The 25,623-nt window shown below is 50.6% G+C and overlaps 12 protein-coding genes across 12 annotated transcripts in view; 5 read left to right on the top strand and 7 right to left on the bottom strand.

Annotated features, from left to right (window-relative positions):
- Window position 1: 1 nt before the first annotated feature.
- Window positions 2-2,889, bottom strand: CNE01405 (hypothetical protein). Its single transcript, XM_024658515.1, has 3 exons — window positions 2,737-2,889; window positions 2,539-2,681; window positions 2-2,487 (listed from the first exon to the last, which is right to left on the bottom strand). Exons 1-2 carry the CDS (start codon window positions 2,844-2,846, stop codon window positions 2,597-2,599), a joined length of 195 nt encoding a protein of 64 aa, XP_024514366.1. The 5' UTR covers window positions 2,847-2,889; the 3' UTR covers window positions 2-2,487; window positions 2,539-2,596.
- CNE01410 (conserved hypothetical protein) lies at window positions 152-2,445 on the top strand. The gene is made up of 8 exons (XM_570739.2): window positions 152-245; window positions 312-1,096; window positions 1,146-1,285; window positions 1,342-1,566; window positions 1,626-1,740; window positions 1,797-1,900; window positions 1,954-2,097; window positions 2,148-2,445. The coding sequence occupies exons 1-8, from the start codon at window positions 212-214 to the stop codon at window positions 2,305-2,307; spliced, it is 1,707 nt and encodes a 568-aa protein (XP_570739.1). The 5' UTR covers window positions 152-211; the 3' UTR covers window positions 2,308-2,445.
- Window positions 2,890-3,006: 117 nt separating the features above from the next.
- CNE01400 (hypothetical protein) lies at window positions 3,007-6,496 on the bottom strand. The gene is made up of 11 exons (XM_570736.2): window positions 6,006-6,496; window positions 5,766-5,947; window positions 5,508-5,712; window positions 5,324-5,442; window positions 5,006-5,274; window positions 4,845-4,955; window positions 4,715-4,793; window positions 4,624-4,656; window positions 4,360-4,565; window positions 3,423-4,305; window positions 3,007-3,367 (listed from the first exon to the last, which is right to left on the bottom strand). Exons 1-11 carry the CDS (start codon window positions 6,343-6,345, stop codon window positions 3,119-3,121), a joined length of 2,676 nt encoding a protein of 891 aa, XP_570736.2. The 5' UTR covers window positions 6,346-6,496; the 3' UTR covers window positions 3,007-3,118.
- A 231-nt stretch (window positions 6,497-6,727) lies between these two features.
- Window positions 6,728-8,981, top strand: CNE01390 (asparagine-tRNA ligase, putative). The gene is made up of 7 exons (XM_570734.2): window positions 6,728-6,889; window positions 6,937-7,322; window positions 7,369-7,695; window positions 7,749-8,071; window positions 8,120-8,201; window positions 8,252-8,737; window positions 8,792-8,981. The coding sequence occupies exons 1-7, from the start codon at window positions 6,784-6,786 to the stop codon at window positions 8,882-8,884; spliced, it is 1,803 nt and encodes a 600-aa protein (XP_570734.1). The 5' UTR covers window positions 6,728-6,783; the 3' UTR covers window positions 8,885-8,981.
- Window positions 8,967-11,760, bottom strand: CNE01380 (expressed protein). Its single transcript, XM_024657180.1, has 5 exons — window positions 11,516-11,760; window positions 11,340-11,467; window positions 10,898-11,288; window positions 9,337-10,842; window positions 8,967-9,284 (listed from the first exon to the last, which is right to left on the bottom strand). Exons 1-5 carry the CDS (start codon window positions 11,682-11,684, stop codon window positions 9,040-9,042), a joined length of 2,439 nt encoding a protein of 812 aa, XP_024512823.1. The 5' UTR covers window positions 11,685-11,760; the 3' UTR covers window positions 8,967-9,039.
- Window positions 11,761-11,857: 97 nt separating this feature from the next.
- CNE01370 (expressed protein) lies at window positions 11,858-14,061 on the bottom strand. Its single transcript, XM_024657179.1, has 6 exons — window positions 13,931-14,061; window positions 13,792-13,872; window positions 13,514-13,741; window positions 12,762-13,459; window positions 12,232-12,714; window positions 11,858-12,172 (listed from the first exon to the last, which is right to left on the bottom strand). Exons 3-6 carry the CDS (start codon window positions 13,548-13,550, stop codon window positions 12,083-12,085), a joined length of 1,308 nt encoding a protein of 435 aa, XP_024512822.1. The 5' UTR covers window positions 13,551-13,741; window positions 13,792-13,872; window positions 13,931-14,061; the 3' UTR covers window positions 11,858-12,082.
- Window positions 14,062-14,211: 150 nt separating this feature from the next.
- Window positions 14,212-15,369, bottom strand: CNE01360 (hypothetical protein). Its single transcript, XM_570728.2, has 4 exons — window positions 15,097-15,369; window positions 14,868-15,022; window positions 14,716-14,814; window positions 14,212-14,654 (listed from the first exon to the last, which is right to left on the bottom strand). The coding sequence occupies exons 1-4, from the start codon at window positions 15,335-15,337 to the stop codon at window positions 14,250-14,252; spliced, it is 900 nt and encodes a 299-aa protein (XP_570728.1). The 5' UTR covers window positions 15,338-15,369; the 3' UTR covers window positions 14,212-14,249.
- Window positions 15,370-15,503: 134 nt separating this feature from the next.
- CNE01350 (expressed protein) lies at window positions 15,504-16,242 on the top strand. Its single transcript, XM_570726.2, has 3 exons — window positions 15,504-15,589; window positions 15,640-15,933; window positions 15,993-16,242. Exons 1-3 carry the CDS (start codon window positions 15,549-15,551, stop codon window positions 16,174-16,176), a joined length of 519 nt encoding a protein of 172 aa, XP_570726.1. The 5' UTR covers window positions 15,504-15,548; the 3' UTR covers window positions 16,177-16,242.
- A 24-nt stretch (window positions 16,243-16,266) lies between these two features.
- Window positions 16,267-18,733, bottom strand: CNE01340 (hypothetical protein). The gene is made up of 3 exons (XM_570724.2): window positions 18,543-18,733; window positions 17,548-18,493; window positions 16,267-17,498 (listed from the first exon to the last, which is right to left on the bottom strand). Exons 1-3 carry the CDS (start codon window positions 18,557-18,559, stop codon window positions 17,022-17,024), a joined length of 1,440 nt encoding a protein of 479 aa, XP_570724.1. The 5' UTR covers window positions 18,560-18,733; the 3' UTR covers window positions 16,267-17,021.
- Window positions 18,734-18,908: 175 nt separating this feature from the next.
- Window positions 18,909-21,793, top strand: CNE01330 (expressed protein). The gene is made up of 2 exons (XM_570720.2): window positions 18,909-19,000; window positions 19,048-21,793. Exon 2 carries the CDS (start codon window positions 19,049-19,051, stop codon window positions 21,710-21,712), a length of 2,664 nt encoding a protein of 887 aa, XP_570720.1. The 5' UTR covers window positions 18,909-19,000; window position 19,048; the 3' UTR covers window positions 21,713-21,793.
- CNE01320 (hypothetical protein) lies at window positions 21,740-22,666 on the bottom strand. Its single transcript, XM_570718.2, has one exon. It carries the CDS (start codon window positions 22,649-22,651, stop codon window positions 21,779-21,781), a length of 873 nt encoding a protein of 290 aa, XP_570718.2. The 5' UTR covers window positions 22,652-22,666; the 3' UTR covers window positions 21,740-21,778.
- Window positions 22,667-22,807: 141 nt separating this feature from the next.
- CNE01310 (spliceosome complex protein, putative) overlaps window positions 22,808-25,623 on the top strand; it is a 3,376-nt gene continuing 560 nt past the window's right edge. The window contains exons 1-4 of the mRNA XM_570716.1: window positions 22,808-23,626; window positions 23,675-24,828; window positions 24,878-24,956; window positions 25,004-25,623. The exon at window positions 25,004-25,623 is cut by the window's right edge and continues 98 nt beyond it. Coding sequence (XP_570716.1) covers window positions 22,838-23,626; window positions 23,675-24,828; window positions 24,878-24,956; window positions 25,004-25,623 — 2,642 coding nt within the window. The 5' untranslated portion in view covers window positions 22,808-22,837. The remainder of the gene's footprint in view (window positions 23,627-23,674; window positions 24,829-24,877; window positions 24,957-25,003) is intronic.

Here is a 25,623-nt window from a genome sequence, read left to right as displayed (position 1 = left end):
GTTGGTTTTCCAAGATTTCTGTCACCTACGGCGGTGCGTAACATCGCTGGGCCGATGGAGAGTTCAGAGAGAGAAAGACGGAGTGCGGCTGATCTCCGTCCAAAAGTATCCTCCATCATGTCTTCCTCGTTGTTGCCATTCCGCGTCTACTAAAACAGCCCTTCTCTGTCTGCTGTAGAGGGACGGGGAGCTTGGCTTGTGCCCAAGACGCATGCATGACGACGGAGCTGGAAGGTGTGGGACGCGCAAGTGTTTCTTCCAGTAGCGATTTGCCACCCAACTGATGAATTTGTTCTGTATGACGTTTTTAGGCACGGAGCACTGCCTTTTGAGACCGGGCAGAAGCATAACAACAACAAATGAAATAGATCCGGTGCTCGTTATCACTCGTTATCCGCAACTCGGCATCTTCTCTTTCCACCCGGAAATATTCCCTGTAACGAGTAAATATTTGTCGCCTGCACAGCTTCCACAGCGGACACTACTTTATATACTCCCTTTGTTCTCCTGGACAACTTTGCTTGCCCTCCCATCTCATCTCACATCCACATCCACAACACAAACAGCCATGTACGGTCAACAGAACAACTACGGCACTCCTCCTCCCCAACAGTGGGGGCAAGCGCCTCCCCAAGGCTATCAGCCGGGGTATCAGAACGGTCCTCCAGCTGCCACCTACGGCGCTCATCCATCTCAGCAACAACAATGGGGCGCGCCTCCTGGTCCTCCCCAGCATCAACCTTACGGTGCCCCTCCTGCCAACCAGTACGGTGCTCCTCCTCAGCACCAGCAAGGATATGGTGGCCACTCGCCTCAGCCGCCTTTTGGTGCGCCCTCTCCAGCTCCCGCGGGATATGGGGTTCCCCCTATTGCTCCTCCTCAAGGACAATACGGTGCATCCTCCCCTTATCCTCAACAGCCACCGCAGCAAGGATTCGGAGGTCCTCAACAAGGTTATGGAAGTCAGCCTCAGGGCCAGGGTCCGATGATGTACTTGGGTGTACCCATCCCTGCGCCGCCGCCAGCCGTGCCTGTGAGCACTTTGGCTGGGTATGATGCTCGATTTGATGCAGAAAGGATCAGGAAGGCCACCAAGGTATGTATCTCGACAGAGGGCGAATTGGACGTCACTCACAGATGTACAGGGCTTTGGTACAGATGAGAGGACGATTATCGACACGCTGTCGCCTCTGGATGCGTTCCAAATGGATGTATTGTCAAGGACATACGAGCAGACTGTCGGTAGGTCTCTCAAGACCACTTTGGAAAAGGAACTTTCAAGCTGGTGAGCATCCTTCTATCTTGTCTCCGGGCTTCTTCTCATCATGTCTTATATGGCAGGCTCGAATACACCCTTGTCCTCCTTTCGCTCGGTCCTCTTGGCGGAGATGTCTATCTTCTTCACCGCGCGTGCAAGGGCATGGGTACCCATGAAGACTTGCTCAATGAAGTTCTTCTCGGTAGGACCAACCAAGAAATTTTCCTTCTCAAGGAAGCGTACAGAAGAACGTACAACAAGGACTTGGTTCAAATCGTTCAGGGGGAGCTGTCTATGAAGACGGAGAGGTGCGCCTGCACTCCTTACGACGAGAAGCAACTGTCACTAATTTATTGCGGCATGATAGGATGTTCAACATGGCCTTATCAGGACAAAGAGACGAGTCACCGTACCTCAATCACCAACTTGTCCAGCAAGACGTGGAAACTCTGTATCGAGCTGGACCGGGCAAGATCGGCACTGTACGTTTCATTATTCCTGATCTTGGGCATCTTCAATATCTGACAAATCGTTCTAGGACGAAATTGCCATCTGCGGCATTTTGATCTCTCGATCCAAAGAGCATCTAAAAGCTATTGCTCAAGCATTCCCCGCTCGTCATCGAGTTTCTCTTTCTCAAATGTACGTTCCATCTCTCCTTGAAAAACTACAGTTTCTGATTTCCAATTCCACAGGATTAAATCAGAATTCTCTGGCCATATGTGTGATGCACTGTTCTTCATTGCTCGGGGTGTCGAAGCGGATGGCGACGGTGTCGTCCGTGACTGTGAATTACTCCATGCTGCAATGGCCGGTATGGGTACAAAGGATGAAAGGATGTGCGTCTGTTTGTCGTTCTTCTTTGTGTTTCCACTGATCCGGTCGACAGGATTTACCGCCTTGTCCGTAATCACTGGAACCGCGCTCGTTTCAATGCCATCAAGAACCAATACCAGGTACTGTATCGCAATTCGCTTAGAAGGGCGGTGGAGGGCGAGACCACCGGAAAGTACGAGAAGGCGCTGGTGGGGATCATCGAGCAAAACTAATAGAGGGGTGTTTTGCGTTCTGAGAATCGCTTTTGGTCCAAGTGATGGTATTACCTGATGATTAGTATGACGATCGTCGAAATCTATAGTTTGATACCCCAGAATACACAAGAGTCGTGATGCACTGCATGTTAATACAGATGATGATACAACCTCTCAAGGAGGATACTATCTAGCTTCCTACATCAATCATAAGCCTCAAACCATTGACTTTGAGAGGGCATAGCTCACCTTATCCCCTGACTCGACACTATATCATTCAAACCCCATTTTCCTACTTTCTCCATGCTTAGAAAACGGGAACGAGAGCAGAGCTCAATCCTGATCGGGCAAAGGCGATACCGACAACGAAGATGGAGACCGCCTTGAGGATGCTATGACGACTGTCAGTCCGCCAAATCTACACAATCTCTTGAAATTCGGGCATACTTGAGGTTACCCTCCCTGTAGGCAGGGTTGGTTATTTGGTCCTTGAGGACAGTGGTGAGAGATGGAGCGGACTGGGCGCTGGCGGGACCGAGGTACTGAGGAGCAGACATTTTGTGGATGTTTTGGTGGTTGTTCTATATGGAGGCAGAGTGTGAGCGAGAGAACTCAAAAGGGCGCAAGAAATGGAAAGTGACGAGTGGCGGCGTTTGACTCCGGCCGCCAGTGTGGCACCTCTTCTCTAGAACGAGTTGAACAATTCAGATGACAATAAATGTTATCAAACTTTGGTTTGCATGCTTATCTCGTTTCAAAAATGCCATCCGCTATTGTGTCTACTGTTAACATGCTTAATCATGGAGAAAAAGATCCTGTTGACGCTGAATTACACCCCTCTTGCCGTCTCGACATCATTCCTCTCTCCTTCCGCGTCCTCGAATAATATGGCTTCCGGTTCGTCAAACAACTGTTCTGTGCCCGCTGCTCCATCCGTAGGCGGATCGGATGTCGCCATAGGTCCCGGGGGAATAGCATCGGGAATTCCTTGGTCTTTTGCTGAGTGAAGCTTGTTCTGTTCCTCTTCTCGGGCAGCCTTCTCGCGCGTCTTCCGTCTGTCCGCGTGCTCTTCGTCGGCCTGTAGGAATGTTTTCCCGTCAGTCAAACCAAAATTAAAAAGATATCATACTCACCTTTGAACCCCATTTAGTCCACCAGCCCATACCCATACTTCTCGACGTCACTTCATCTACACTCTTCGCCACATCCCTCGCCAACCCTTTATCCCAGATCCCTGCTACCGAACATAATGGTGGTCTCTCACCTTGCAGATTCCTTGTCAAGAAGCCTTCCGCTTCCGCCCTGGCCCTATCCTTCTGTTTGATGTCTCGCCATTTAGCAAGGTCTTTACTGTACTTTCTATCCCATTCGTGACGTCTGGCGAGCCACTTGCGGATTGCTCCATCCCCGTGAACCTGGCCGATATGTTCTCGCAAGGAAGGCTGGAGTGCCGGTACAGCTTCGATAGGCTCGAATGGTCGGATGTTGCCATGTACAGAGACTCTTTCGGATACAAGATTAACATTACCATAAAGAGGTTCAGTGCCATGCACAGTCACTATGCCTTTAGTAGGGACAGGATCACCTCTTTCTTCTTCTGCAGCCGTGCTTTCGGATGTTACAGACATGTCGTCCTCATCCGACTCTGCTTCAGATTGGACCTCACCGAAAGAGATGGGTTTGGTGTTGGCAGCGACAGCAGCTCCAGAAGTGATGACTGGTTGAGTAAAGTCGATAGTGGATTGTCTGCTGGTGGGGCTGGAAGTGGATACGGACGAAGGGGCCCAAGAGGCGTTGATTACTCCAGGGGCCGTTAGGGAGAGGGATGAGAGGGCCATTCCATTTGTCAAGGAATCGGACATGGAGAGCGCAGTAAGGCCGTTGGGCAATTGGGTGGCCTTGTACTGCTTGAGAGATGGCACCGAACGTTGCTTTCTGAGAGAACTAGACGACTCTTTATGCTGCAGTTTCTTTTCCAAAGCTTTACGGGCTGCAGTGAATGCCCAAATGTTAAAACTAAAAACTTGTTAGACCTCGCGTTTCATTCTATTACTGGCAACTGAATCTCACTTGGCACACGCTCGGTACATGTATTTCGCACTCTTGGTCCAACTCAGAGTAGGCACGACATGGCAACCTCCTTCGTATAACTGGAGATGCACTTTGGTAGGCTTGTACTTGGCGACCTTGCTGGCCTGGTCTGGGTACTGACTCAGTGTAATTGACGATGGAGGGTATTTCACGGGGTCGGCTGCTTTGTACGCCGTGTAAGTGATCTAGACGCGAGTTTAGTCTCGCTTGCTTGCGCAATGGATTCTAGCATTAGACACTGACCTCGTCACGAAGGAGCTCTCCGCCACCGCCAACCTGCATTGCAAAGTTCAGCAAGTCTAACTTACTAAACATGTAGTAATTTCCGACTCACAATGAGCAAAGGGCATAAACCTCCCAAGGATCCTTGGTTGACGGGTGATACCAGTGGATGAGTCAACAGATTATTGGGGCTACAGGACATCAGTAAATAGCCAACCTGACCATGGACATTAGTGGCCTACCAATACATCTGAATCTGCTCATCGTATCGGTTGGTAGATCCATCGGGCATCGTCACATCTATACCGTCTCCTGGCAAAGGCGGCCATGCGCAACTTGGTCTGTAATGAAAACTACTAGGTCGTCAGCTAATCGCTCTTTCAACATGTTTAAAAGTTCTCACCCATAAGAAGGAATAAAGTCCCCTCCATCCCAACCTCCAATACTCGGCATGCTATGCGTCAAATCCACCCAGGGGCTAATCAAACTCGCACCGGCCGGCATGGGTAATCCCATCTCCCTGATAAGCACCAGAAGGGAGATGACCATCCCAGCGCCTGCCGAATCACCGGAGAGGATGATGTTGGTAGGAAGTATGGGTTGATGAGGGGCTGAGGGAGGAGGAGAGATGAGGTAGAGGTAGGCTGCGAGACAGTCGAGGAGACCGCATGGCTAGGATATGTCAGCCAAAGGCATTGGGAAAGGTGAAGAGGGTACGCACGAAAGGGTATTGGGGGGACAATCTGTATGCTGGGCAGAAAGCGCGAGCGCCGGCCTTTCGAACATGTCGTTGAACTTGATATCGGTGGGTTTCTAGGGAAGAGAAGAAAAATGCACCGCCTAACTTTGTGTCAACTACGCCGTACTACGCCGTACGTATAAGGCGCTTCAAGTGATGGACATACCATGGATGTACATGATAACACGGTCATCAAGCACTTCACCTCCAGCATTGTCTATGACACTACCTGTTGTAGCCCTTTTGTGGGGCATATATCTCATATCACTCCGGCTGGAAGCTGTTAACGATGTTGGAGATGTCAAGGTTGCTGCAGGGGATGGTTCAGCGGCAGCCTTCTTAGCTGTACGTTTGAGATAATCTTGCTGCATCTGAGTCCAATTCATGAGCATCTCATTTGTGTTGTGCAGAACGACTTGCTCACCTCTATCCATTCACCCTCAAGGGTGCGCCGTCGGACCCTCCACCATTTGTCGCCTCCTACAAGTTGCAATCCTCCTCCTTCAGCTCCCTGAGGTCCATACGTCGAAAGATGCTTTGCAAGGATGTCCTCTGCCTCCTTGATATTCTCATCAGGTATCGCCATGACATCTCGCTTGACCCAGCCTAATGATAAGTTTTGTGTCAGCTGCGGTTATTTTCAGTTCAGTCACGTTGCACTTACGGGGCGTCGGCACCCACATAGCGGTGAATGCCTGAACTTCTTCTACACCATGATGGCTTGCAAAGTCCAGGAAACGTCTGACGACTTGGAGCCCTTCTTCATAAGTCAACTGATCCTCCGGCCCACCTCCAGGACCGCCAGCCTCGAGAGACTTTTTGGAAGCGTTCTTGCGGCGACGATGGGCGAGGATGTGAGAAAAGAAGGTGGAGATGACTGTTGGTGTTGCAGCGACCGCCACGGATGGAGTGCCGAAGCCTGTCATTGTGGGCTGTGGTAGTATGTACTCGCTGGGAGAGAAACTGCAAGTTGGCACAGTATCAGTTATTATTAGTCGGTTCATTAGTACGAGAGACAGGGCGGGCCGGCTAGATTCCCGGTGACATCATCTAATGGTGCCTGGTTTGTTTACATGATGTTGACATCGGCGGTGCTAGGCAGCGCGCTGGGCGTTGTGCAGGAAGGCAGCCACGTGGCAGAACAGATGAGGAGAGGGGCGGGGGACTTGGATGAGGGGGGATGCAGCACAAAGAGCTGCCGCTTAAAAATGCTGCCCCTGTAATAAAGGAGTCATTCTTCATAACCTTCCCAGTTGACACCGCGCTCCTCAGTCCCCGGGGACTTCTTTGGTCCAATAAAGTCATGACGTGTATTTCCTTTGTCAAACTATCAAACGCTCGGCCTTCCCCTGGCGTATCTTTCGAGTCCGATTTATTATACTGGTCAACACAACTTTCTTGTTTCTTATCCTTTCTTTCTCCTCCTCATTTCTCCCTTCACCATGTCAGAACAAAAGTCTTCAGTTGTAGAACAGGCCCAAGACGTCGCCTCCAAACTCGCCAACGCTGTCACCGACACCCTCAAACTGAGCGAGGACCAAAAGTCTGGTACGTCCATTGGTATCATTCCTTGTCTATTACTCATTCGGAATCAGACCTCCCCGTCGTTTACATCGATGAGAAGGCCGGATCTGACACAGAAGGAACCGGTGCCGAGCTCTCCCCCTTCGCTTCCCCTCTTGCTGCCTACCAATCCTTCAAGCCCTCCCCCGAGTCTGACGCGAACCCTTCTTCTGTCGCAACCTTTATGGTCCGCAAGGTCGACTCTGTTGAGCGCAACGACTGGATCGAGCTTTCTGCTTCCGCCAAGAAGAAGCTTGTGAAGAGCATTGGTGGCTGGAGGAAGGCCGAAGCCAAGCTCGCTGCTGAGGGTGAGAGGCTTGAAAAGCAGAAAAAGGAACAGGCCGAGAAGGATAGACTTAGGAGAGAAGAAGCCAAGAACGTTGTTCTTGTCGACGACCCGTCCAAGGAGTCCAAATCTGTACGTTTGATACACATATCCATATCGCGGCTAACGTTACGTATAGGCCAAAATCTGGGCCGTGCCCGAGCTCGTTGGTAAGCGAGTTCGTCTCCAGGGTTGGGTCCACCGATTCCGACCCCAAAAGACCAACTTCTTCGTTGTCCTCCGAGACGGTTCCGGATTCCTCCAATGTATCCTCACTGGCGATTGCATTCGTACTGTTGACGCCCTGGACTTGAGCCTTGAGTGCACTATTGAGGTTGTCGGTATCGTTGAAAAAGTCAAGGAAGGCCAAACTGCACCCGGTGGTGTCGAGTTGGCTGTGGACTATTGGAAGATCATTGGCAGGGCTCCCACTGGTGCCGAGGCTCTTGAATCCCGACTCCAACCTGTAAGCGGGCCCATCTACTCTCACTTTACGTACTCATTGCTGATTTGCTATAGGACACTGAGGCTTCTATCCGAGCTGACCTCCGACATCTCGAACTCCGTGGTGAAATTGCCTCCTCTGTTATGCGATTCCGTGCCCTCCTCCTCCGTGCTTTCCGAGAGAGCTTCAACAAGCGCCGAATCACTGAGGTTACTCCGCCATGTATGGTCCAAACCTCTGTTGAGGGTGGTTCTACTCTTTTCGAATTTGACTACTACGGATCCAAGGCCTACCTCACCCAGAGTAGTCAGCTCTACCTCGAGACTGTCTTGCCTAGTTTGGGTGACGTCTACTGTATTCAAGAAAGTTTCAGGGCTGAGAAGAGTTTGACTAGGAGGTGAGCAAGTTTGGTAGGCTGTACAATATGAAAGCTGAACGTTTGCAGACATTTATCAGAGTATACTCACCTCGAGGCCGAGCTGGTGTTCATCAAGTTCAAGGACTTGCTTGACCACCTCGAAGACATGGTGAGTTGATACCAGAAATGATACACGCTTGTCTCTAATCTCTTTTTCAGATCTGCGAGGTCATTGACGTCCTTCTCGCCGATCCCGTTGCTTCCGAGATTATCAAGACCCTTAACCCCGAGTTTGTCCCTCCTCAACGCCCCTTCGTCCGACTCGACTACCGTGATGCCATCACGTACCTCAACGAACACGGCATCAAGCGAGAAGACGGCGAGGACCACGTCGTGGGCGATGACATCGCCGAGGCCGCTGAGCGAAAGATGACCGACCAAATTAACAAGCCCATCATGCTTATTCACTTCCCCAAGTCACTCAAGTCCTTCTACATGAAGTCTTTGGACGACGCTCCCGACTTTACTGAGAGTGTCGATGTCCTTGTTCCTGGTGTTGGTGAGGTTGTCGGTGGAAGTATGAGAATTAGCGATTTGGAAGAGTTGATGGCCGGCTACAAGAGAGAAGGCATCCCCGCTGACCCATACTACTGGTTTACTGACCAGAGGAAGTATGGTACTACCGAGCATGGTGGTTACGGTTTGGTAAGTCTTGACAGCTCATCGTCAAAGTGTACGGGCTGACAAGTGGTATAATAGGGTGTCGAGCGACTCCTTGCCTGGATCCTCAAACGATACACTGTCCGAGAATGTTCTCTCTACCCCCGTTTCATGGGCCGTGCTACTCCTTAGACGTCTGGTTTGGGCCTCTAGAGGGACTACGATGCATTGACTAAAACATTGACTAAAAGTTATCTTTTGACTTTCTTGTTTGTTTTTTTTTGCTCCACAAGCAATGCATATGCAAACGGGTTTCATTATTTACAACAATTATAGGTCTTGTAAGATTAAATCCCATCGATACCGTTGCCAACCACGACGTCCATCACAGGACTCATCATAAAATCGACCTCATCTCCAACTCCTACCACTCTCAGCCTCTCTATCTGGTGAATGCCCTCTCGTAATGGTAGGAAACGTATTCGTGCTGAAAGACTGGCGCCGGGTAAGAGCGGACCGCATCGGATGTTATCCTCTAGTGGTATGAGAGGCGTTGATGCAGAGATGTATGAAGCCAATGACGTTCTCAGAACTGCTCGTTGTCAGCACTTTTTCTTTCCAATGTGGAGACATTATAACCATACAAGCTTCATCTCCAACTCCCATAAGATCCCCACCCTTTTTCATTCCCCTTTCCAAAACTTCTCTCACTCTCGCTTCCCACCTGATGCCATCTTCTCTCCCCGGTACAATCAATCTAAAACGACGAACTTGGTCTGTCCTGTTATGGACAAAAACCTCGATGGAAAATGGGACCAAGGGTTTAATTGTGTCGGAAGGAGTGGAAGAAGAGGATTGAGGAAGGATTTTGACAGACATCAAGAGACCATAGTCGCGCGGAGGTCCATTCATCGACGGGACGCGAACACCGGAAACTACTCGTCGATTCTGCACCATTTGACTAGGCATCATTGGTCGATTCCTTGTTTGTACACTGTCCCTCTCTCTGCCTTGCTCAGCGGACACAAGGCTGGCCATGTTGTACCGCTTGTCGCCGAGAACAGGGTTCGAAAGATTTAATGATGTTGGGCGATGAGCGTTGCCCGCCAGAGGGGGATTCTGGAGAGAAAGGCGAGCAGAGGGTGGTCGAGAAGCGTAAAAGTTGGTCAAGTCGATAGAGGTGTTCCAGGAAGAATCAAAGGTCTTTGTTGGATAGTCGTATTCATCCGAATCCAAGGACTTTAGACGATACGGTCTGCCGATGACGTGAATAGACACTGGACGGACTTGCTCACTCGCTCCCAAGTTCCTTGCTATTGATTCCTGCAAAGGGTCATTCGTCCTCTCCCCCACAAAGTCTACTACGTAGAACAAATTATACTGCTCTGTCGAGCCTAGGCGAATTGGGAAAATATCATGCCCTGATGAACCTTCCGTCTGATATAAAAGTTTTGTTGTGATACCAGAGGACTTGCCGCCAATGGTAATGTCGATTCGTGATATTTCAAAGCCATGTAGAATGGATGGTTCTATGCTGTTTTCGAGATGGATGACAATGGCCACTCGTGTTTCACCTTGATGGTCTTCATCATCACCGTTGGATGATGGTGTGAGAGGAAGAAGTTGTGGCAAGGTCACAGTGTTCATTTTCACTCGAATACCAGGAGCAATGGCAAGTATCCGGCGAAATGATTTGCGTAGAGTAGTGGAGAGAGTAGCTACGGTTGTCGTGGGCAGTGGGCCTCTTTCATGATGCGCTCCAGTTGAAGCTGTTGAGGGAGTGACGATAGGGGGAGCTGAGTTAGGAGTCATTGCTGAAAGAGGTAAAGATGATGGGAGTGGCCCATCAGGTATGAATAAATCGTTCCGTATTGGTGCCGGTAGTCGACTAGCAGGCATCATGTTTTCCTTCCCAGCCAAACCTCCAAGCAAATCAATTTCTTCCATACCTGCCCAACTTTCGTCATCATCAGACTCATAATCCTCAAACTCGGTGCCGTCTGTCCGGATAGTCTCCGTACCGCTACGTATTGATATAGCGTCGAGGCTAAAGCCTTTCCGGTGTGCCTTGCTGTGGCTATTCTGGTCACGAAGAGTTACCGAGGCCGTTAACGAGAGTACAGGGTTTTCGACATTCGTACGGACAAATACTGCTCGTCCCTTCAGTCACGGCCGGGCACGAGCTAACGAAGAGACTGCACATACCGACCGGGATTTCCCCTTTCCAAATGACCTCCCAGGCCCCGTTCCTCCTGGATATCCTCCTTCCCCAAGAATGCCAGTTTTCGTTCTTGCTTTCCCTTTGGTTCCCCGCTTTTGACTCCTCCACCTTGCCCTCCCAAACCACCACACCGTCTACATTCGCGTACTGTTCTTCTTCAGATGACATGGCCGGAAACGGGTTCGGCGTTATGGGTGGGTTCGTCGGCGAAGGGTTTGCTCGCGCAGCTCCGGCCTGAGAATGACTAAGCATGGGAGGGGCAAGGGTTGCTGATGTTTGCGGTGCTGAGAGATTGCCATTGGATATAGAGGTTACAGGTGGTCTACGAACTTCCATGGCAGGGAGTTTGGGGACGAATGATGCCGACATTGTCAACTGAGCGGGCATCAGCAGGTATAAGGCTACAAATTGTACATAACAGCTCACGTCTAGACGTCCTAAAAATCTGAGCATCTCGGAAGGAGGCTCTTTAGCATCCACCACCGTGGTTCCAGGTAATCCAGCTAAGCTTTCGTCCGGCAAAGTCATAGCGACAAAATAGTCGAGATTCTCGTCTGTGGTGCATTAGCAATGTGCATATAAGCTGTATAGATACCGCTCACCAAAGAATGCGGTATTCCTGGCTGATGCTTGCTCGAGCGCAGCCCACCATGTCGGCAAGTCATCGTCCGAGGGATTCGGGTTGAAGGTCGAGACTTCCGGAATGACGAGGTCTATGGCGGCAGCATGGAAGAGCGATTCGTAGAGGGCTGAGGGGATCTGGGAGAACATGACGTCTCCCGGCGAGGAGGAAGATTGGAAAAGATTGGAGAATCAAGATTCAAGATGTAATACGAATGCTTTTGACAAGAAGACAACAAAGGCGTCGCGTTCATCGTCTACTAGTACTAGTCGCGTAAAGAGTCTTCCGGTCTCGTCAAGGGCAGCAAAAATCCGAATACATGCATGATAATGCCACAAAAACAACCTGGATGATTATAGAATAAGTATATGGTCATCACAGAAGCACAAACAAAGTTCAAAATCAAATCAGAAAACCAAAATGCCCTGCCGATATCTAGAGATAGCGAGCTTAAGAATTACGAAGCTCTCATATTAAAAGGAATTACAGTAAGTAGTATGCTGGTAAGCGTCAAGTATAAGCTCTAATCAAAAGGAGCTTGACAATTCTATGATCTTTTTGACTGGTTGATAGCATCAACCCAACCCTGAGCAATCTCTTGGTCGTCCGCTCGAAGATAATACGAGACCTGTTCAGTCTAAAAGCGTCAGGACATAATAGTACACGCAGGTCGGAAAAACGGCTGTGATGACTCACATTGTTGTACGCTTCAAACACGACTACATTCCCCCATTCCACTCTCGCATTGCCCATCGCACTAAGTCTCACAACATCTACCAACTCCAATTTACCCTTTTGTTTATTTGCAACATTATCGACGAGCACAAGCAAATCTTGGCAAAGTATTGCCATACACATCTTATTTACGGTCCCAATACTCCTTTTTGATTCGTCCACATGGCGATGCTTGAGTGTTTTAGAAGTATTTTGGGGCAAGGCACCGCGGGCAATGAATTTGATGGGTCCTTCGCGAATCAATGTGCGATGAGGTTGAACAAGAGGCGAAGGTCCTACAGACGAAATTTGGTCTGCCCAGTGACACAGGCGGGAGCGAGCGTCGAGATCGCGTTTATAATCATTGACATAAACGAGGATGGTAGAGATGCGGGATAAAGCCTCGCCGATGTAGTCCCTGGCTCCACTTGGAGGGGCCGGGGTGTACTTTTCGAGTTGTTCAAGCTATCAAAAGGAATCAGCTTTATTCGTAAAAGGGGCGAGATACTCACCAGCATTTTGTAACGAGTCAAGCGTTGGACAGGAAGAAGCAAGTAACCAGTCATATTAATCTGCGAGTGATTTTTGTTGACCTTGCACTTGGTCAAGTACGCCTGCACACGATTCTTGTCTTGCCTGACCATGTTAATTCCGTTGGTCCATTGCGTAAGTCTGGCAGTCGCATTATCGCAAGTCACGCTGTAAGCAGAATACATCTTGAACCAGTCAGCAAATTTGCAAATCACTTGGCAGACTTCAAAGGCTGTATGGGTGGAGCGAAGTCCGTCGTGGTCGTCACCTTGCGTGAGAAGGACTTGGGTGGCAGCGAAGAGTTTGGGAAGTACAAGCGTGCGGTGAAGGCTAAGAATCTCCTGGAGGCCATTAAACATCGTTCTGCGTTCTTCCAGAGTAAGGGCCGTGTAAAAAGTCACCTGGCGTGAGAGTTTTCCACCTGTGTGAAAAATGAGGGGTGCACAGGCCGACTGGATGTAAATATCGTCAAATTCTTCGAGGAGGTTGACATAAGTCTCCTCAGAACTGATAAATTCTTGAAGGACCATGGTACGGCCAGAGGCCTTGTCTAGGATTTCTTGAGAGCGGTTGCTGGTTCGAGTACTGGCTGTGGAGGCAGAAGAGATGGAGCTGCTGCTGGTGATAAAGTCTTTGGTGATGGGGAGGATAGAGTCGGTGTCGGCCTGAGCCTTAGACACTAAGTATACTTAGTTTAGACACAATCTACCTGTGGGGAAGGATATGGATCTACCGCAGAGTAAGGAGGCGAGAAATCGACGGAAACCCATTTTGAAAGTGTTTGGATTGGTGGGACTACAAGGTAAAAGAGCTGTTAGGTAAGTGTGTGTGTGTAAAGGAGTTGTGGTGAGCGCAGAAGAGTGCTGTAGCTAGAAGATATGAAGAGAAGAGTATGGGGGGAAAGACAAAAGGCAAACGGCCAGGTTTATGTACGTCAGACTGTCGCTGCGAGGTGAGAGTCCTGGGGATAGGCCGGTGAGAAAACCGGCACGCCCTAGTCGTATAACTTGCCTAGAGCAGCGATGTGAAAGATTCCATGTTTATAAACTTCCGGACTGTTGATCCGTATTTCGTAGAGCAAGCTGTGCCATTCTGAGAGATCGAGTTCGGAGTTAGTCACTTTACACAACGAAAACCAAAAAGAACAAACGAGAGGACGGAATGTCGATTAGCTGTTTGGCGAAGTCAAACTTAGCCGCTACTATTACGTAAAAGATTATGACTTCGTGTCTCGCCTCTCGCGAGCCTCATCAGTTGCAAATCTCTTTGTGTGGGGTATACTTGTGGCTGAGAGCAAAAAGCTAGGCAAGTTCTGGCCGACCAGTATAAGCACGATAGGTGTAGTCACTCTCGCCTGCTAGATATTGAACTGGAAGCATAATGTCAACGGATATATCAGACATCAACGACAATGCGATTGGGATTAGTTTGGAAAGTTTCTGCATCCATCTATCGCAGCAGCCATCACCTTACTTGGCAGTGACTTGAGAGTTCCTCTCCTCTACCTTCTTCCAGTCTACACTCTTGATCCAATCCCTCACGTATTGCCTCTTGGCCCAAACGCCGTACTTGTCACCCAACCACGCAAGCTCGAAAAGATTGAGCACGGCAAGAGGAGCAGGGTAAATGCTAGATCCTCGCTTGAGATTGGACCCTTGAGAGGCTACGGAAGGAGGAGCAGTGGTTTCAGGGATAGCAGATACGGGGGAAGGACCGGTCATGTCAGAGGTAACGACGGGGGGTTCGGGGCTGGATGCGAGAGGCTCTTCAAAGACGGCACCTGAACGTTGAGCTCGGCCAGAGACAAGGAGGGTACCGGATCCGAAAGTGGGGATAATATCAATCTGAGCCTCGTGGTCGCCAGTTCGGGCGATCTAGCAGAGGCGTATCGTTATTTAGCGTGACATGGACTTTTGGATTTCACGAATGACCTACCCATAACCAGCCACCACCAATAATACCCTCAGCGTAACCTTCAAGCTTCTCCAACACAGGAGTGAAAACCTTGCTGGGCTCAATGGGTTCTCCGGCATTCTGTAGGTCATATGAGTATAGGACCATTATCACCAGAAAAAGAAATCACTCACAAGGCTTTCCAAGAAGAAAGAGTTGTTGGCCAATAAAGCTCCATAGTTGTACGCCAGACCCAAGCTCCTGTCCTTGGCTGTGGTAGACAATAAGTCGGTAATATCCAACCCGCTTCGATCCCACTTTTGCTTCACCTCCACCAATCCAGGGTTGTCTAATCGAAATCCATCAGTCTTGGCCAATCTTTTCGTACTCGACGTCATCCCAAAATTCGAATCCCCGACTCACTCTGAACTTCAGCTTGTAATCTCTCCCAAAGACCCAGCTGCCACTCCTTCAACCTGTCAAAATTTTCTTTTGGGAGGAAACCATCCATACCCTCGAGAACACGGTAGTCGACCGCACCGGCACCGCGAGTAGAACCAACTTTGGAGTTGATGAACCTGATACCGGCGGCTGCAGGAGCACGAACAGCAAACGATTGTCTGGGAATAGATGCGAAGGGACGAAGGAGGGCAGGACGGGACATTTTTTTGGACGAATGGGATGTTTTAATGGTTTGTTGCGGTGAAAAGTAGAGGCCAGGAAAATGCAGTCGGAAATGTCGGGGTGCGAGCGTGGGAAATTTATATGGGAGCTGATCGTCATTTACCCAGCGATGATTAGTTGGGGTGTATAATAATAAGTACGGCATTGTCTCTTCCCATGCATGCATATATCTCCTCCTTCCATCCATAGCCATGTCACTCACAAATGTACTCCCAGAGGGCACAAAGCTCACGTATGTCCATCTACCATCCCGCGGACTTCACCCATCTCACATTGTTTTAGCGTATCCACAACCCTCCCTGGCTCCTCCAAGAAACACCTCCTGTCTCCTTCCTCCTCCTCAGGCGAAAACCCACCATGGTCATCTACAGCCCCATCTTCTCTCCAACTCTCTTTCCCGGCACCGGTAGCCGCCACGCACGTCGCATTCACTTTTCAAGGTGGATTTGTGGGCACTAGTGTGAGTGTGTGGGTCGCAGAGGAAAAGGACGCGGAGAAGGAAGGTGTGATCAGATTGGGCTTGGAGTTGGGTGGGAAGGTTTATCCAGAGGATAGGAACAAGAGGCAGATCTTTGAGCAAGTCGGCTTTTACACTAGTGCTTCGCTGCAAGGTTATTAACAGGCGTCTATTATAGGATCCCCTTCCCTCCTTCAGGCGCTCTTCCTTCCGAGCTTGAAGCCGAGGGAGTTGCTGGTGACAATTCTTCGGGCCTGCCTCTCTTGAAGGAGCTCAAGTTTGAGTTTGACAAGTCATCAGACCAATACGGCCGAATTACTCTCTACAGTGTGGAAATTCTTGGATCATCACCATCAGCTTAGTTTATATGAATCTTGAATATGTAGCACCTTGAATGCAAAGCCGTATGCACGTTACAGTGTGATGATCAGGAAATGAATCATGTACATGGTTATGAGGCAAAAAGTTGCATCTTCACCCCCATCCGCTACTGTACACGCCGGTTGAGCGACATGTCATTCTTCCACCCCACTGGTTATAACCCTCTCCACTTTCGCCACATCTCCCTCTCTCTCATCGCCATCATCCCCTGCGCCACACTGCTACTCCACGGTCTTTGGAGGACGTCAAAGACCAAGAATCGGTAAATTCAAGGTAATAAAAAATCATAATTATGGAGGAAGTGACGGATCGCAAGAAGTCGGCAAGAAAGCCCAACATACTCGCCAGACTGTGGCCCCTTTGGAAAGGGAGCAGGGAGGTAGGTGGCAGGCGGGCTAAAAGTACAAGTTATTGTACAGTACATGAGGAAAATGGGTACAGATAAATACCACAATTTGATGGTTTGCTGGCTTTGTTCTCTGTCTATCATGATATTGTGTTTTGTTGAAATAAATGAGGGTTTGCTTGTAGACAGTCGAAACTTGAACTGCTGAGGTTGTAATATACACATAACCGATATGAGATCGGAGGTATGAAAGAGTGTCGGACGGTGGTGCGACGGCAAAGTGCAGAATGAGTGATAGCGGGTAATAGGTAGCACAACAAGAATCGAGCATGGGTCGAGAGGGAAAAAAAGAGAAAACGAAATTGTCGAATGGTTTGTAGAGATGTCGGATTAAAAAGAGGGCCGTTGTCGATAAGATTTTCAAAAGTCGAAAAAAAAACCAATGATATGCAAACCCAAGAGCCCCCAGAGTCCCAAAATCTAAAAATCTTCTAAATCGGGTTTGCTCAACGTCGCCGCATGAGGACTGTTGTGGAACGTAGGTCCGGCATACTTGGGTCCACCGACTGGTACTCCGCCAGCGCCGTTGATCCTGGGGAAGTCACCAGGGATGACGGGTAGAGCTCCCTCACCCATCAACAAGTTGCCGTGAACGGACGCAACCGATTTTGCTGGGGTTTGGGGGGGGCGATGGACGTTGAACCCGGTGTGGAAGGGTATATGCCCGTCAAATGCAGAGATGGGGAGTCGTTGTTGTGCGGTAGAGATAGGCTGAGCGAGTTGAGTAGGGATAGAGTCGTAGGAGAGGTGTTTAGCGTGACTGAGAAAACCGTTGTTGTCGGCAGCCCGATTGGGGTCATACAGAGTGGACAATTTGGATTTCCCTTTACGTTCAGACTGAAACGATTTACGAGTGGTGCGTGTGGGAGTCTCCGTCTGAGTCAGTTTTTGCTGCCACTGGGAATAACGGTGAGCAGGGGATAATTATTGACGAGGGAATACTCACGGTAAGCTCACCACCGCCGATGGCGTCAGGCATATCCCAAACTGCACCCGCATCTTCCTTCTTCTTACTCTTTCCTTTCTTCTGCTGCCCATTTCCGGAATCTTCCATATCGGATGGAAGATTTTGACTCAATGAAGACATTTCAAAGGTACCGTCATCCCGATCTCGCTGCACACCTTTGGCATGGGGCTTGGGTGAAGGCGCTGTGGGTATAGTGGAAGCCAAAAGCTGGTCAAGAGTAGGTGGGTTGGCGGTGGTCTGGACTGGGGCGGGAGGAGCAGAGGCTCTTGCGGCGAGATGCGGCTTAGTGAGCTTCTTGGACTTGCTCTTACGCGCCGGGTCAACCGGCAGACCGTCTTGCTGAGCGCTGGGTCGTGCAAGACCATCGTTGCCTTTGACAAGCAGCTCTGAGTCTTGGCCAACAGTCTTCTTGGACTTTCGCGTCTTTCTCGGCCTCTTGACAGCGTTAGGACCTTCTCCTTTGGGAAGGACGATGAGACCCGGCCTGTTCTCTAGCTGCGCCGGCGGCTCGACGCTCTTCGGCGGAGAGACGACTCCAAGAAGGTCGAAGAGAGCGTCTTCATCTTCCTGCGCGTAGTCTTCGCCAGAGTTGCCAGATTCTCTGTCAACAGCCTCGCCATCTACAGCCATGACGGCCGGAGCGGAAGCTTGTGCGCGCTGGGCCGAAGGTTTGTTCCCGCCTCTCCGCCTCCTTTGAGGTCTGGGAGAAGGCGTCATGGGCGGTTTATCCGACATATCTCCTGCAGGCGAGTACGGCCTGGAGCTGGAGGGCGGCTGGGAGGATTTGCGTGGAATGTCGCCCCTGGGGCGGGAGGGAGTGACGGGGCGGGACGAGGGTGGCGGAGCAGCAGCCTTGGGCTGGGAGAGTGCCACGTGGGAGCGATGTGACTGGCGGGGCGCAGGAAGCGTGGGGCGGAGGGGCATGCTGGGGAGAGTAAGTGGGGGGATGAAATGGAACGGGCAGAGAGACATACTCCGACAAGGTAGACATCCAATACACTAGTAGCGGGGGAGACGAGAAGTGTGTTTGTTCTTTGGGGATTCCTCGGAGGCCGGGTGAGTGGGCTGGATGGGTGGCGGGGAAGGATGATGGTGTCTGATGGGGAGCTAGTGAATGCGCTAGGGAGGTGTAGTGTGTGGCGGAGTGAGTTGTCAGCGTGGAATGTGATGGGGATCATGTACAGTGAGCAGGATGGATCGACTCAAAGGAGCGACGACGATGGGGCGAGTGGCAAACCGTCCATGTGGTATTACGTGATGTTCTTGTTACGTAACATCGTCAGTCTATCGGAAGAGTGGCCGTGGTTTCGTGATTTTCCGAAATGCAGAACGGCCGTCCACCAAAAACAGTCCACCGCCGTTTACATTCTTCCGCACAAAAATCCCAACGGCGTAACGAGAGAGCCATATATAGCCTCTGCGAACCTGCAGCGTGAGTAACTTTCTCTATCCGCTATCCCATATGCTCACCAGGAGCAGCATGCTCCGTCGCATCCGCATAAGACTCAGCCTAGCTCACTCCCCACGCCGCACTTCATCCTCGGCAGCGTTTGCTCATACCCTCGAAGAGCAGCACACAATACCATACGGTGTTGCGTACGGCGCAGGGCCATCCAGGATACCCTACCAGCCTCCGAGCTACTCATTTATGGGCCGAGCACAAGGTCATGAAGCTGCCAGATTTCTGCGAGAAAAGCTGAGCTCCTTGTCTCATGGCAGTTATGCCGCGCCCCAAGCTTTTGCGGCGTCACTTGTCAGGTCGATAGAGGGCGCAGCGGAAAAAACTCAAATAAGGACAAATGAGCTTGTTCCTTCATTGTCGCGTCTCGAGCTGCATACAATCGTGCATCACCTGATCCGGGAGAAAAAAGGCAATCTCGCGTCGGCCATTGTCCTTCAGGCGTTGCAGAGTGCTCCGCGGATGGCTCGTCGTCGGATCGTTAGCCCAAAAACACTTCGTATCTTGTTTGGGAACCGCTCCATTTTCCACATGAGCAAAGCGTCGTCTAAACGTCGAGCGATTGCTCCCAACCTCCAGCCGACGGTCGCCGAGCAAAGGTCTCCCCCGCCTGCTTCTCGTCTTCAAACCTTGCTTGACATCCTCGACATACTTCAAGACGTGCGCTACTCCCGAACGCCAGAACTATATGAACTTATCATTTCTTCATGTTGTGACGAGGGACAGCCACATTTAGCAGCCAAGATCTACACTGGTCTTGTTGAGGAGTGGGTCACAGAAGGACGTGTAGCAGAAGGTGCGAACCCGGAAGAATTCCATCCTGGTGGTGGACCTCCCAGAGGATGGAAGAAGGGTGATGGTGGAAGGTGGTGGACAGGTGTACGAACGTGGCGTTGGCCAGGTGAAGTCCTTTCACCCCACGATCGTCTTGATCTTTGGCATCCGCAGCAGCTCGCCTTGCCCGAAAAGATGCGCAACTTTCCTGTACCTCTCGCTACATCCCCACCATCCGTCGTACCCGCTCCACACTCTTCACTCCTAAACAACATTGTCAACTCTCTCCAACTTGACCCTTCCAAAACCTCCCCCCACGAATTTGCCTCTTCTATGCGCGCCCTTGCCATCTTGGCAAACACTGTACTCTCGCGTACACTCCCCATCTTGGCTCTTGGCCCACTGCTCAAAGCATGTCATACCGCGCCGTTCAAGCCGGACGTTTACCCGGAGAGTATGCAGGACAAGCCCGAGAAGGATGAATGGGCTTACACTGCGTTCACGCAGATGCATGTAATGTTGATGAGTTTGCTTTGGAGTCCACCCATCTCGGCGGAGAGCATGCGCTTGATCGCGGCAGCTCAAACTGCGGAAAAAGCGAGAACCCCAGGTCTACCAATGCCCGAGTCCAAAGAAACCGCCGTGGCGGTCACTCCTATCCCGACCTTGCCCCTAGACAGTCCTTACAAACTCCCCCCGCTGACACTCTCATCATGCAGTATCCTCCTGTCCTATGCTTTCCGCATTCTCAAGGCGCCCAACCTACTGAACGCGTTGATGTTGTACATGAAGAGTGTGTTCAAGCTGGGGAAAAGCAGCCCGTCAAATTGGAATATTATCCTAGGAGGCGCGTCAAGGCTGAGGGAGAACAAGTTGGCAGATGATGCTGGAAAGATGTTGTTTGGAAGTTTAGGCAATGTGGATAGGGTGGATAAGAGAGAATTCTTCTCCAAAAGCAAAGGAGAAACCGTCGGTAACAAGGTTCAATTTGATCTGGCTTTATCAAACGAGGATGGTGAAGAACAGGGCGCAAGCCCAGAAGCCAACGAATCGTCCCTCCTCGCGCTCATCTCCCACCTTACCGCATCTTCCCAATTCTCTCGCCTCACATCTCTTGTGTATACCCTTATACCCTACCTCGCTCACTCGCGTGGCCCCGCCACTGTACCCTCATCAGACGATCGTGGATCTCAAGGTATCGAAATCGGCGAGAATGGTCGTCCAAGATCGGTACGCTTGACACCTCACGTATGGGTAGCTCTTCTTCGAGGGATGGAGAAGGCCGGCAAGACCGGTCTCGGTCAGAGACTTTACAATGTCGGGCTGTATGAGGAAGGTGTCGCGTGGAAGGAGATGGTGGAGGAACATCCAGAGTTGTCTGTGCTTCCTTCTACCCTCCGACTTCCACAAGAATTCTTTACCACCGTCCTCCTTCTTTTCTCGCAACATTCCTTCTTCCCTTCATCTGGGAAGGCCTCGGTCATCAAGGGTCTTCGTCTCCCGCGAGGTTCTGAGCGGCTTGCTCCCGATCTGGCCGTTGGTCTCTTGGGCATAAAGGTGCATGAAACCGTCAAAGGCCGATGGGAAGATGGATGGGTAGATGAGAGCGAAATGGAAGGTATCAAGGGGCAAAAGTACTTTGAGGCATTGATCAAGTGCTCCTGGAAGCGTTGGGGTTTGGATATGCCGGAAAAAGCATTGAGAGAAGGCGTTGGAAAAGAGATTGTGGGTGTGATAAAGGATATGGAAGCTTGGGGCGTGCAGGTGCCAGAAGTATTGGTGGCAAGGTTCAAGGGAAAGAGGGTTGATGTCAGGGATGGATTCTGGGGGATTGAAGAGATGAAGTGGTGTGGAAAGACGGAGAGTAAAGAGGAAGCAGCCAAGTTGTTGAAGAAGATCATGGGAGAATAGATTTTTCTTTTATTGGGTGTAATAATGGATTTCACATAGCATGGATGGCATCTAGCATAGTATTGATTAATTGGAAGCAAAGTACAATCCTTCTTTCTGAATATACATGCTCATTCCTTCCCCTAACAGCTTGTTGACACTTTCCCAATCACTTTTTCTTACACACTCTCGGACGAGCGTACTGCTGACATTTTCCCAGCCGTCACGACCATCACCGAGCACCCTTACTTTCCCATTCTCCACCCATGGTTTCACGTCGTCCCTCTTTAGAAGATTCTCTTCAAACTCTCTGTCCGCAAGAGTCGTCCCACGTCGCGCAGAGACAAGATTTGCACCTGCGCCTCTTGGAGGAGGGAGGAAAAACCCTTCCAATTTGGTGCGCATCTCTCCTTTAGGATAGTACTTTGGATCGAATATCCGTAGCAAAGTATCCATCCCTACCAAAAAGCTCAGCTCAGCCTCCTCGCCTCTCTGTCCGAGGTTGAGCTCGTTGACGAGATATGAGCGCAATATCGACGCTTTGGCGACAAACGTCGGTGCGTGTATAAGGGCTGTTGCGATACTTTCTTGTTGGGTTTGGGAAGCTTGAAGAGAGCGGAGTGAGGAAGAGAGAAGAGACATCATCTCAAGACGTTGGAGGGGAGTAGCATCGCTGGCAGTGGGTGTTTTGGCAGCATTCTTGGGGGTGTAAAGAAGCAGGCGTGCGGTATAAGGATTAGCCTGCACTGGATAAGAAGATGATATGATGGCTTGGTGGGCGAATGTAGGCGGATTGAATGAAGAGTCGAGTATAGCAAGGTGTATGCCCGACCGAGAGTCGCGGGGAAAGGGCCAGCCGTCATCGGCGTCGACTAAGGAGAAGGATCCCGGGGTGGAAGAGATATGCTCTATAGCTGCCTGTAAGGAAGCTCTGGCTATGGGCATCCTGCGTGGGGCCATTACTCCTGTGCATGCATGAATAATTAGGGACAGAAGTGTATAAAGTGCGGCGGCAATAGAGAAGAATAGGTGGGATAGATTTGATCCCGCTGAGTCTCTCGAGGAGGGATTTGGTGAACCGCCGTATAACATTTCACGGCACAAGCCATTTGATACATATCCATAAAAAACCAGGAGCCAGACAGCATGGCATCCACATCCCTCGTAGACAGCCTCACTTCCCACTTCCCACTCACACTCCCCATCCCCACCCCCATCACCCACCCACACCTCATCCCCTCCGCAGACCTCCCTGTCGAAGAAGACCTCCTGCACAACCCGGAAAACCTCCGTTCATGGCTCTCCTACATCCACAACGTCAAGGAGAAGATCGCTGCCGATGAGCCTGCCAAGGGTGGCGTGCTTTCCCCGGAGGAGGAGATTCTCGGGCCGTTGGCGAGCAAAAATGCAAGAGACGGATTGCAGCGATTGGTATCGATCTACGAGCGAGCCATCGCCGTTTTCCCGACCAGCTACAAGCTCTGGAAAGCGTATTACCTTACCCGTCAATCATATGTGTTGGGAGAACTAACCAATGATGCCAAAGAAGCGCGATCCCAGCAAGCCAAACGAGGTGCCGCGTACAAGACCAACGTTCGAGAGCTTTTAGACGGAGCCGAAGAAGCCCACGAGTGGACAGGCGGTCTCGACCCCGTGGTCGGTTATGCCGAATGGAGGAGCTTGGTTGCGACCGGTGAGAGGATGATCATGTGTCTTCCCAACTTGCCAATTCCATGGCTTCTTCATTTGGGCGTCTTGTTGCACCCTAAGTGTCCTTCTGTTTTCAAGAACGGCTCGTACGCGAGGAGGGCGTTTGATAGGGCGTTGAGGACGTTACCTCCCAGTTTGCATGGAAGAGTCTGGGGTCTATATCTCCGCTGGGCCGAGATTGTTGGCGGGGACGCTGGTGAGAGGGTCTGGAGAAGATACCTCAAGGTCAGTTTCTGTCCTTTCCATTGTGATTGACACTGACATCCGACCCAGGTCGACCCGAGCTTAACAGAACGACACATCACCTATCTCCTCGAAGCTGAAGAGCCTCGCCCTCTCGCTGCAGCCAAATACCTCCTTTCCATCGCTCGCCGCGCACAACAAAATCTCTACTCTTCTCTGGAGGGCAAATCTCCTTACCAATTGTTTGTCGACTTTTTGGAACTTGTGGAAAAGTATGCCGATCAGATCGGTATGGACGAAGAAGGTACACTCGAGTTGCAAAGAACAAAACGTGCAGTGGAGGAAAAGGTTGATGGGGAGCAGCCCCAGGTGGAAGGGCAGGAGCAACAGCCTCAGGAAGAGCCCGCTAGCATCAACGGTCGTCTAATGCGCATTGCGGGCCCCCCTGTTCCACTTGAGCAAGGAAAACTCTTCAAACCTGTCAACGCTGCTTCAGCCCAAGCCCCCACTCAATTGACCTACGATGAAGATACCGATCCATCAAACCCTCGATTACTTGATGTGGAAGGTATCGTCGAAAGGGATGGTCTTCAGGTCTACAAGGACCAAGCTGGTCGATTGTGGACTGGTTTGGCTACTTATTGGATCAAGAGAGGAGAGTTTGAAAGGGCCACTGCGACGTTTGAGAGGGGTCTTGCAGCTGTGGTGACTATTCGAGACTTTACTCAGATTTTCGACGCCTACGCCGAATTCTCAGAGACTATGATCTCCACTCTCATGGATGCTCTTGCTGACGAGGATAATCTTGAAGATGAAGACTTTGACGCGGAAGAGACTGAACAGGAGTTGGATGAGCGAATGAAGAGTTTCGAAGAGTTGATGGACCGCCGACCCTTCCTTGTCAACGATGTGCTCCTCCGTCGAAACCCCAATGAAGTGGTCGAGTGGGAAAAGCGTATTGCCCTTCATGGCGACGATGACGCGAAGGTCGTTGAAGCGTACGTCAAGGCACTCGATACCATCAACCCCCGAAAAGCTACCGGACCTCTCTACCCCTTGTATGTCAACTTCGCCAAGTTCTATGAAGAAGGTGGAAGCAAGGACGACAATGGAGAGCCAAGGAATGAGCCTGATTTGGAGCAAGCGAGAAAGATCTTTGAGCGAGCCACAAAGGTGCCTTTCAAGGCGGTTGATGAATTGGCAGAGGTTTGGTGCGAGTGGGCTGAGATGGAGTTGAGAAATGAGTAAGCGTCCTCTTGCATGTCGAAGGGCAATGCTAATATGTGCGGTTAGGAACTACGAGGAAGCCATTCGATTGATGCAGCGGGCGACAACTGTCCCTAAGAACACCAAAATCAATTATTACGATGATGTGAGCAGGCTCCTGTTCTCTGCATGACCCATCTAACGTTCGTATAGAACATCCCTCCCCAGTCTCGACTTTTCAAATCCCTCAAACTGTGGTCCTACTACTCTGACCTTGAAGAGTCTATTGGCACCGTCGAATCCACCAAAGCAGTATATGACAAGATCATGGAGCTCAAGATAGCCAACGCCCAAGTCATTGTCAATTACGCCACGTTTTTGGAGGAGAACAAGTACTTTGAGGAAAGTTTCAAGGTGTACGAGCGAGGAATTGAGCTGTTCCACTTCCCCATCGCTTTCGAGATCTGGAATATTTACCTCTCCAAATTTGTTAAGCGATACGGCGGCAAGAAACTCGAACGTGCTCGAGACTTGTTTGAACAAGCCCTCGAAAACTGCCCTGAAAAGTTCTGCAAGCCTCTCTATCTTATGTACGCCAAACTCGAAGAGGAGCATGGTCTTGCCAAGCGAGCAATGGGTATCTACGACCGCGCTGCGTCGACCGTTCAAGACTCTGACAAGTTTGAGATGTACACCATCTACATCGCCAAGGCTACTGCCAACTTTGGCCTTCCTGCCACTCGACCAATTTATGAGCGGGCCCTCGAATCTTTGCCTGACAAGCAGACAGCGGAGATGTGTCGACGATTCGCGAGGATGGAAAGGAAGCTGGG

Source organism: Cryptococcus neoformans, assembly GCF_000091045.1.
Source record: "Cryptococcus neoformans var. neoformans JEC21 chromosome 5 sequence".
Taxonomy (NCBI): domain Eukaryota; kingdom Fungi; phylum Basidiomycota; class Tremellomycetes; order Tremellales; family Cryptococcaceae; genus Cryptococcus; species Cryptococcus deneoformans.
This window is presented reverse-complemented; position numbering and strand designations above follow the sequence as displayed.

Bases quoted from the DNA above. Each gene is read 5' to 3' on its own strand.
- CNE01410 (XM_570739.2), top strand. From the start codon at position 212: ATGCATGACGACGGAGCTGGAAGGTGTGGGACGC. The intron at 246-311 runs GCAAGTGTTTCT...TGACGTTTTTAG, and splicing joins AGCTGGAAGGTGTGGGACGC to GCACGGAGCACTGCCTTTTG. The intron at 1,741-1,796 runs GTACGTTTCATT...AAATCGTTCTAG, and splicing joins GACCGGGCAAGATCGGCACT to GACGAAATTGCCATCTGCGG.
- CNE01405 (XM_024658515.1), bottom strand. From the start codon at position 2,846: ATGTCTGCTCCTCAGTACCTCGGTCCCGCCAGCGCCCAGTCCGCTCCA. The intron at 2,682-2,736 runs GTATGCCCGAAT...CAGTCGTCATAG, and splicing joins TACAGGGAGGGTAACCTCAA to CATCCTCAAGGCGGTCTCCA.
- CNE01400 (XM_570736.2), bottom strand. From the start codon at position 6,345: ATGAACCGACTAATAATAACTGATACTGTGCCAACTTGCAGTTTCTCT. The intron at 5,713-5,765 runs GTGAGCAAGTCG...AATTGGACTCAG, and splicing joins TTGAGGGTGAATGGATAGAG to ATGCAGCAAGATTATCTCAA. The intron at 4,657-4,714 runs GTGAGTCGGAAA...TTTGCAATGCAG, and splicing joins GTTTATGCCCTTTGCTCATT to GTTGGCGGTGGCGGAGAGCT.
- CNE01390 (XM_570734.2), top strand. From the start codon at position 6,784: ATGTCAGAACAAAAGTCTTCAGTTGTAGAACAGGCCCAAGACGTCGCC. The intron at 6,890-6,936 runs GTACGTCCATTG...ATTCGGAATCAG, and splicing joins GAGCGAGGACCAAAAGTCTG to ACCTCCCCGTCGTTTACATC. The intron at 7,696-7,748 runs GTAAGCGGGCCC...GATTTGCTATAG, and splicing joins TTGAATCCCGACTCCAACCT to GACACTGAGGCTTCTATCCG.
- CNE01380 (XM_024657180.1), bottom strand. From the start codon at position 11,684: ATGTTCTCCCAGATCCCCTCAGCCCTCTACGAATCGCTCTTCCATGCT. The intron at 11,289-11,339 runs GTGAGCTGTTAT...ATGCCCGCTCAG, and splicing joins GATTTTTAGGACGTCTAGAC to TTGACAATGTCGGCATCATT. The intron at 9,285-9,336 runs GTATGGTTATAA...GACAACGAGCAG, and splicing joins GGGAGTTGGAGATGAAGCTT to TTCTGAGAACGTCATTGGCT.
- CNE01370 (XM_024657179.1), bottom strand. From the start codon at position 13,550: ATGGGTTTCCGTCGATTTCTCGCCTCCTTACTCTGCG. The intron at 13,460-13,513 runs GTAGATCCATAT...AAGTATACTTAG, and splicing joins TCTCGCCTCCTTACTCTGCG to TGTCTAAGGCTCAGGCCGAC. The intron at 12,173-12,231 runs GTGAGTCATCAC...TGACGCTTTTAG, and splicing joins TGTTTGAAGCGTACAACAAT to ACTGAACAGGTCTCGTATTA.
- CNE01360 (XM_570728.2), bottom strand. From the start codon at position 15,337: ATGTCCCGTCCTGCCCTCCTTCGTCCCTTCGCATCTATTCCCAGACAA. The intron at 14,815-14,867 runs GTGAGTGATTTC...TATGACCTACAG, and splicing joins CTTTCTTCTTGGAAAGCCTT to AATGCCGGAGAACCCATTGA. The intron at 14,655-14,715 runs GTAGGTCATTCG...CGCCTCTGCTAG, and splicing joins TTGGTGGTGGCTGGTTATGG to ATCGCCCGAACTGGCGACCA.
- CNE01350 (XM_570726.2), top strand. From the start codon at position 15,549: ATGTCACTCACAAATGTACTCCCAGAGGGCACAAAGCTCAC. The intron at 15,590-15,639 runs GTATGTCCATCT...ACATTGTTTTAG, and splicing joins CCAGAGGGCACAAAGCTCAC to CGTATCCACAACCCTCCCTG. The intron at 15,934-15,992 runs GCAAGTCGGCTT...CGTCTATTATAG, and splicing joins AACAAGAGGCAGATCTTTGA to GATCCCCTTCCCTCCTTCAG.
- CNE01340 (XM_570724.2), bottom strand. The intron at 17,499-17,547 runs GTGAGTATTCCC...CGTTATTCCCAG, and splicing joins TCGGCGGTGGTGAGCTTACC to TGGCAGCAAAAACTGACTCA.
- CNE01330 (XM_570720.2), top strand. From the start codon at position 19,049: ATGCTCCGTCGCATCCGCATAAGACTCAGCCTAGCTCACTCCCCACGC.
- CNE01320 (XM_570718.2), bottom strand. From the start codon at position 22,651: ATGGCCCCACGCAGGATGCCCATAGCCAGAGCTTCCTTACAGGCAGCT.